General features: G+C 37.4%; 1 protein-coding gene across 3 annotated transcripts in view; it reads right to left on the reverse strand.

The window, feature by feature from the left end:
* Nucleotides 1-402: 402 nt before the first annotated feature.
* adad1 (adenosine deaminase domain containing 1 (testis-specific)) overlaps nucleotides 403-8,882 on the reverse strand; it is a 13,320-nt gene continuing 4,840 nt past the window's right edge. For all 3 annotated transcript variants that reach the window (XM_008421136.1, XM_008421134.1, XM_008421135.1), the window contains exons 7-13: nucleotides 6,979-7,096; nucleotides 6,215-6,385; nucleotides 5,720-5,795; nucleotides 5,449-5,605; nucleotides 2,142-2,370; nucleotides 1,197-1,329; nucleotides 403-869 (exon numbers count right to left, since the gene is read on the reverse strand). In XM_008421136.1, the coding sequence (XP_008419358.1) occupies nucleotides 756-869; nucleotides 1,197-1,329; nucleotides 2,142-2,370; nucleotides 5,449-5,605; nucleotides 5,720-5,795; nucleotides 6,215-6,385; nucleotides 6,979-7,096 (998 nt within the window). In that variant the 3' untranslated portion in view covers nucleotides 403-755. The remainder of the gene's footprint in view (nucleotides 870-1,196; nucleotides 1,330-2,141; nucleotides 2,371-5,448; nucleotides 5,606-5,719; nucleotides 5,796-6,214; nucleotides 6,386-6,978; nucleotides 7,097-8,882) is intronic.

Below are 8,882 nucleotides of genomic sequence, written 5' to 3' on the forward strand. Positions count from 1 at the left end.
CATGTAGTATACTATACCATAATTAGATGCAGCGCTCTGAAAAAGCCAACTTCTTTAGCAACAACCTTTTGTGGCCTAAGCCTCTTTGTATAGGGGAGTTTAAGTCATGGTCTTCTATGATTATGTAGGCCTTAAAATATATTTTTAGATCTTTTTGGTGCAATATATTTTTAGAGAAGCTTAAATTAGATACACCCCATAATCATCAAAATTGACAGAAATTCTTGAAGCATGGACCATTGGGTGCAAAAAATATAGAAACTCAACACATTTTTATAACATGCCATTTTGTTTTATTACTCCATCTCTGTATATAGGGGGAAAATCCCTTAATATGAAGAAAAAAAGAGATAAAAATTCAACAGGCCAAACAAATCTTGGTTAGGGCAGTCACAAAACAACAACATTACAACGTAGACTTTAATTTCCAAACAGAACATTATTTTACAAATAAAATGAAAAAATGTCGGGAAAGAATGTCATTTTCACTCAATGATCATGCCATACACATAAAGGAAAAGTAAAATGATTGGCCAACTAAAGAGTCAGTTGCAAACTACAAGAAAAACAATAATTGTTTCTGTCTCAGCTTTCTAATCTTCACAAACCTGCTGAAAAAGATGAACAATGAAGACCTCTGAGGAACCACCACCTAACTTCTAAAACCCATCAAGATTGCCAAGACTGTGGCAAACCAAATTACGGCTTATTTCTCCTCCCAAAAACGAGAATGATTTCAGTTGAAAAATATTCTTTTAGTCATTGAAGTTGTCACTGTCAGGAAGCTTTTCCAGCCACGAACCAAAGCCCTGCTGAGACAAGTATGCCCGCAGCACACTTTTGGCCTCCTGGTATGGCTTAGCCATCATCTTCAATGACAAAGGAAGCAACAGGGTGAATAAAAAGTAGAGTAATTTCCTAAAACCAAAAATTTATATATTTGAAAAGATTGATGAAAATGTCAGACAAATAAACTACTTTCACAATTCTTTTTAAGCTGACAGTTTTGATCTAAGACTTGAGCAGGCCTCGTTAGGATTTGATACTTGAGCTAAAATGCATCATTTTCCATTTTAAGAAAAACAGTCATCTCAGCCTAAATTCCAATTGTTGACGCAAAACAGGTGGATTAAAAAAAATCCACTTATAATGGAAAGCAAGTCTGTAGTGTAAAAGTTTATATATAAATGGGTTACCTTTAATTCCCTGTAGCAGCTTGTGGTGACTAGCTCCTGCCTCTGGGCCTCTTTGGCCACCAACCTGAAGCGGTGCAGCATTGCTGCTTTGCATAGGCGGCTTGCCAAAGCAGGTCCACTCTTAAATGGAGACCTACAAACAAGGAAATTGGTAATAGATTAAATAGGCCCAAACATGAACCAAAAATTAATTTACAATATAATAAGAGACAATTATGTTTTTACACAAATCCAGGTTGGCTTGGCTAGCATTTTCCCCTTTTTTATTGATATCCTCATTTGAGAATTGCTGTTGGGACTTACTTGGGTTACAATACATAGTTCCCACAAGTCTGAACCGGAAGTGATAAGCACCACTGAGCCGCCATCCTGGTAGGCAAGGACAGCACAAAGCATAGATGAACTATGGCTTTGAGACCAACAAAATGAAAGTAATCAAAAATTGTAATTGAGTAGTACTTGTAGGGTACTTCTATTGTTTATAATTTAAAAAAGAAGGAACCGAGAGATAGTTCTAGGCTTTTGGCTTGTTTCTTGTTGCCGTTGCAACTGTCTAGAGTCTAGACAGTTAAGTTATGGATACTTATCAAGATGGCCATCAGCTACAAAGTTCCCGGAAGTATGGCGTCACATGAGAACTATGTATTGTCTGACATTAAAATTTCTCAATTATCTGAGTCATTTAGGAGTCACCAAATACCCCATAAAAGAATAGGAAGGAAGCTGTGACACAGTTCATTATATTTTTATGGCACATTCTGTAAAATTTTTTTAATCTGTCTGCATACCTTACAAAATTCAAATGTATACGCACTTTATACAAACCTTGAGCTCATAATCATATGATTTATACTTTATGGCCTAGTACTAATTATACCTCCAACAAACAGCTGAACTGTAAACTAGTCATGAAGGTATAATAGATAAAAAATAGGACAGGCTTACTCTTCAATGGTCTTGCCCTCTAGACCATCCACAACTTCCACAGAGCCGTCTCCTTCACACCAGTTGATACCACAGGTGAGCTGACTGGTGTCTGAGGTGACCACAGATGGCACCAGGCTAATATGGGGTCGCATCATACAGTAGAACATGGGCAGCAGGGAGGTGATTCCCTCTACACGCTGGTTCACAGACATCTCCATCCCTCTGATTTCAGTACAGCCAGAGTCTCCTGTATGGTTTCACATAAAATGCTCAAAACTTGATAACTTGGCAGTGCAGCTGTGACATTTGTTATTAGTTTGCTCATTTTTATAATACTTTTTTTTTTTTTTTACAATACTTGGTTAGTTCTCCTGCTCCCGGTGAAGGCGGACGCTTTTTTGCTCTTCTCCCTCCCTGCCCTTGCCTGTCCGGCTTGCTCTGTTTTTTGTCCCGACTTTTTCTCTATTTTTGGAGCCTTTTTCTACACATCTTCCAAATCTACAAATTATGGATCTGGTCAACCGGTTTCTCAATGCGATTGATCAAATTTTCTCAACGAGAAGACTGGGCACAAGAGAGCCCTCTTGTCCTGCGGGGACACCCCTCGGAATACACCCTGGATTTATTCATTATAATAGGATTTCTGCTGTTTGGAGCTTGCGGATACCTGGTTTATTGACAAATTTGTGACGGACTTGGCCGAACTAGCGAACACTCAGACTGTTGGTGTGGACAGAGACGCAAGTTGGATGCGAGTCTTGCTGAGACTCGCAGCCCAGCTGAGGACTCTAAAAACTCACTAATGGAATGGAATCGATCTTGGAGAAGTTGCTAGCTTCGGTTCAGTGGAACGACCAAACTAATTTGGATAATTGGGAACTGAGAGGTATCCGAGAGACTTTAGAAAAGATTGAAATGTATAATCTACCCGAAATAAGACATTCTGTATCTGCATTGGCTTTCCCCGTGTTGCCTTCGAAGGGTTGCATATTTCCAATCTCCTTGAAGATATGTAAACATAACGCTCCTTCCCACCTCACTCCCTCCTGTTATCCATGCAGCTGTGGGGCTGAGCGCTCCCAAGGGCATTCCTCGGTTTCATGGCCCCAAGATGTCACCGCCTTCACTCATGTCTTTGTTTTGCCCTTTGTTTTGTCTGAATGTTGCCATCTGCCCTAATGTGTCCTTTCCTCTCTTTTATTTTTTAACCTGTTAGAAACTGTGGAGTAGTCCTTATTTAACCCAGTAAAGGATTATTTTAGTTTATTAGTAATATCAGAAATTGTGGAGTTTAGGTCCTGTTAATAGGTTAGAAAATAATTATTTCTAACACAGTTTCTCCTGACTTTAGTGAGTAATGGATGAATACAACGTCAAGCCCTTTCCTTTAAAATGTGTTGCTTGAAAAAGACGTTTCAAAATAATCTGTTGCTCATTTATTTGTTGTGTAGAACAGCAGTCACTCACATTTTTACCCTATTTGGAAATATCTTCTAAGCAAATTAACACTCCCCTTTTAAACTTATAAGCCTGTATTAATACCTACACAGAGTGAGAAGTTTCACAATAAATATACAATGTAAAAACAAATTAAAATAAGTTGACAATACATATATATTGTTTTTTTTTTTATTTGCCATGTCACCCCCATCTCATAATCTGGGTTTGCACCTATAAACATCTTCATTTAAAAAACAGCACAGCTAACTGGAGTTTCCCCTTATTTCATCCTGGACAAATATTATTTTGCCATGTTAATTATAAGAGGTGGGGACAATTAAGTACCCCTCCAACCTGGAAACTATGATATTTTCACACCTTTTTATCTTGGTTGTAAGTCTGGGGAATTTGCTGGTGCTCAGGAGCACCCACCACCTTGAAAGCAAGCTACAGGCATCAACAGCGTGAGATAAGGAACTATTTTTAAATGAACTTTCCCCTATTGAGGAAGAAACGGAGCATGTCAGTTTCGTATGCAGCTGTGGTGGAACCCAATGTAAAACACATCTGAATTCATTACCAGTCAATTATTTTAGAAATTATGTACCATTAAGGAAAAAATTATTCATGCGTCTGCCAGATTTAGATTTTAAATAATTTTCATTAAACCAAAAGTTATTTTCTTGCAGTATGTTCCAAGTCTTTGAAGTCAGAAAGTCTCCTTGCCATCACCCTAATCTTTTGCTCCCTCCATAAATTTTAAGATTTTATAGAGGATTCAAGTCAGGACTCTGGTTGGCATAGGGATGTGGTAAATGATTATTTTTATAATGGAGTAATCTATCAGTTTTTTGACTAATACTGTAGTAATTGAATAAAGGGAATCCCCCCTTTTGTAGTAGCTATTTAAGATAGCAGAATAAATCTATGAAAGAGAAATTGATAGTAAAACAATTCAGTTCCTTTTTTAGAAAAAAGAAAACATTTCTTTTGGGGTCCTCTAGAGATCATTAGTCGGGTTGGGTTTTTTTAAAAGACCGATGTAAACTCTAATGTTTACTGTTGAGTTGTTGTAGCATCGAGGATGTGCTGTTGTGAAATACCAACTGTTATGTAGTACATGCATTGATCTTCCTCCGTAGCTGCAAATAGCACTTAATATAACAAGTGAGAGGGTTGCGCAATAAAAATAATTAACCAGCCAGAGCATAATTTAATTTTGATTTTAGAAATCAAGGTACTCAAATCCTTTGATGAATCATTACAGTCCTAGCTGGCATTATACCTCCATGTGCCTACATGCTGGACAAATGAAAATAACTTTAAATCTAGATCTGCCAGTGGTATGAATAATTTTGAGCCTATGAAATAAATTATTGCATCCAACACAAAGAACTTAACATAGTCAGAATGTTGTTTAGACATTCATTCAAATAGTCATTAGATCAAGACAAATTTAAAATATTCAGCACATTTGATCTTGAGGAATGGAGTCGGCCACCTCTGATCTAGACTTTGTAGCAAACCAAATTACCAGAATGTGTGACATTTAAAAATTGAACCATTAACTACAAATTATGACTATAAATTTTGAGTTCTTGTTTTTCTATCGCACTGAGACAGAGATGCGATGTCACATCAAACTTTCTGAGTTTGATGATCAAAACTAGAGGTTTGATCATCGTTTTGATTAGAGGTTTGATGATCAAAGGGATAATCTGTTTGATCATCAAACAGAGGATTTCCTCCTCTGTTTAAGGTAATTTTATTTATATAGCACATTTTCAGCAACAAGGCAATTCAAAGTGCTTAAGAAGGAAATCATTCTTAAACAGAATTCACAACGGAGAAATTGCTACAATCAAAGATGACAGGCTTGACTTACCTACAAGAATGCTTTGAACATAGACAGGCTCAATGAAGTGGCTCAGTAAGGCTCCTTGGTATCCAAGCACCTGCCACTGAGTGATCTTATCAGTGGTGGACATGCTGACCATCTCGCTAGCAGAGTTATCAAGGGTTGAGGAGAAAACTGAAAACACCTTTGAAGGGAAAAAAAAAACTATTGTTAAGGGTTAATATTTAAATTAAAAAAACACAAATACATTAAAAAAAAGCTATCAAATGTTATTCCCATAAATGACTGAACATAATACCTTGCCCTCAACTGACAGGTGTAGGCTGATCTCACTATTAACTTGCCATGTTGTAATGGAAAAAGGGTTCAGGCGCCTGGGAATAAAGGAGAGAGCAAAATTAAGATTTAGACCTTTCAGTTTAGATTTACTGATTAGCTTTTACTCATGCAAACATGAGAAATGCAACTGTAATTAGCAAGTGCATTTAGCTGCTTTAATGAAATTTGTTGTTTAAAAATTAAACACTAACAGAAGGGTGCGAAGAAAGGAAAAGCCAGTGTTATTTTAGGCAATCACAAGCCAACAGATTTGCTAACATTGCAAGTTCTTAGCAAAGGGGAACTTCAAATAAATGAAGTAAATTAAAAAAATGAATAATTAATATTTAAATCTAAGTGCCTATTTTAAATTTATCTTTCATTCGTCTGTTGTTGTATCGACAAAAGATGAACAAGAATTAATTTTGAGTGTTTTTAAAAAAGCTGCAAACATGCCCAACGAACAAATACTTACAGCTTGGTTGGAATCTGTGCTGCACCCTTTGGTAGTTGGTTTACATACAGATGCAGGGTAATCCCACTCTTCAGGCTGAGGAGTTTGCTGTCGATGTTATGAGTGAAAATGGACTTTGCAGTCAGATTGGCATTTTTGCTGAAATACATCAGCAGGTGTCGGTATAGATACCTGGTAAGGCAGAATGAGGGTGGCACATCACATATACTTCACTAAACATGTGGTAACATGCCTTGAGTTGTAGGGCAGGTTTTAATGTATCATCTTTTCAGAAAGATGTCAAAACATAGCTGCAAAGAAGTAATCCAACAATATTTAATGCAAACTACTTCAAAGCTAATAAACTAAAATATTTCATCAAAAATCTATTATGCTAGAACATTGTATTCAAATCTATTATGCTTCCCAACCCTGGTCCTCGAGGCACACTGCCCTGCATGTTTTAGGTGTTACCATGCTTTAGCACAGGTGATTTCAATTGACAAGTGTTTGCTGAACTGCAATCAGCTGAATCAGGTATATTAAAGCAGAGAAATATCTAAAACATGGCAGTGTGCCTCGAGGACCAGGGTTGGGAAACACTGTGCTAGAAGAATACAGCTGTTCCAGAAATGTTATGGTCATGCTCACTGAAGCAAGTATCAAACAACAACAAAAAGAACAATTCTCTCATCAACTGAGAATGTTAACTTACAGCACATTTTGAAGTAGACTTAAGTAGATCATCACAGAAAAATAATAACCAAAAAATAATAACCAAATACCTCATGAGAGACCTCCTTGCTGTAACAACAGCATGAGAATCATGCACAACTCGTCCATTTGATGACACTTTGGTGTTGAAGTTTCCAGTCCCAAGAGCAACAACCTCGCATCCACTGGCTACAAGAACAGGATTAAGTGAAATATTTCAGGGTTTCCCCCAGTGTATTATAGGCCTGGCGGCCCGCCATCCTTTACTAGCGTCACCACCAGGCTAAGCCTTTCTTGTTCATGTTTTTAGGAAAATAATTTTTAAAAAAACTTTTTTTTTTCCCCCTTCTTCCTTTTTAAGCCGGATTGCAAGCGTCTCTGTTGCTCTGAGGGCTTCACTGGTGGAGCAGATTTATTCCTAAAAGATATGTTTATAGAAGATAGGTTTATAGTTTATGCATTTAAAGCCGGACCAATCGCATCGCTGGCGCCTCTGCGCACTGCAGTAGCTGGATTAAGTTTACCTCAGCGCAGATCCCGTGCACCTCCTTTCACTCAAACTGGACACAGGCTGACCTGTATGGATATTTACATCAACCCCCTGTGAGGAATTATGATTCTTTCCAGAGTTTTTGATCAAGGTAGGACTTTAAACACCACTCTGGTTAGCTGTGGTTGCGCAGCTCTAAGTGAACTACAGGAAAAACTTGTAGTCGCGCTTTCAGAGGTGCGTTGAACGAGCACTGAGAATGATTTATATTTGTGAACAAAGAATTTTGTGCGGCTTTTCCACCTCAACACACTGCCCAGGGCCCAGCTCTGCCTGCGCTGATAAAGTTTTGTATGTGTTCCCAGTTGGCCGATGTCTTAGTTAACAAACTAGGGTTCCTGATCATGCAGGTTCAGCCTGGTGAGGAGCTTTTGCGCTTTCCTGTCTGTAACGCATCATGCTGATTTTATATTATTCTATTATTATTTTTAGTGTTATTTTTCCGGTTACACAATGCATCAAACCATATCAAATGCTTTGTCCACTTAGATCTGAGAAACTCGTCCCATAAACTCGACCAACCAGAATAGTTTCTGTGACGCCTATTAAAAACTCAACAGACACGAAATGGAAGAGCTACTAAAGCCAGATTAGCAGCATTGAATTAAAATCTAACGTTTGTTGCGCATCTCTGCACAGTGCAGCAGATTTCCTCGTCATGCAGGGCTGGTCCAAGGCTTTATGAGGTCTGGAGCATAATTTGATTTAGGGGCCCCTTTGGTTGCCAAAAACATCAGCACCTCTAACAGATGTGATGGGAATAGTTTAATTGGCCAACCTAAAAGGCAATCAGTTATAATTACAATTTACTAAATTGTATTTGTGAACAAACATCGCTCAAACGTAAAGATTAAACGCACAGCATCAGATTGTAACTAAGGTAACAAAACAATCTAACTCTGAATATTGTTCTTTGAACTTTTACAAAGTAAAATCTTACATCTAAATGTTAAACAATTTAAAATATTTTAATTTATGTAATTTCAATCAAATTGAAAATTGATTTGAAAATTGAATCAAATTTAGCACCATTGATCATTTCAATAAATAAGTGTTACATTCATGTATCTGTGGTCTGTTAAAATATTAGCATTTACGAGGCCCCTGAAGCCCTGGGGGGCCTGATGGAGCTGCTGACTTAATTTGGATTAAACAAAAGTGCAAATAATTTATATTCATTTTAATTGTATATTTTGATTTGTTGTTTTTAAGACTAGTTGTGGGTTTAAGTAGTGTTTCACTGGCAATGTTTTTCCTGTAACGTATAATTACTGAGTGATGTTATTAAATTTCTTGTCACCTTAACATATTTTAATACAAAAACACAGTGGACCGCTGGTGGTTGCTAAGCCTGGTGGTCGGCACCCCGACCACCAGGCTTAGCAAGTTTTCTGGGGGAAACCTGTATTTCAATACTTTAAAAAA

This window comes from Poecilia reticulata, linkage group LG10 (genome assembly GCF_000633615.1).
Source record: "Poecilia reticulata strain Guanapo linkage group LG10, Guppy_female_1.0+MT, whole genome shotgun sequence".
Lineage (NCBI taxonomy): Eukaryota > Metazoa > Chordata > Actinopteri > Cyprinodontiformes > Poeciliidae > Poecilia > Poecilia reticulata.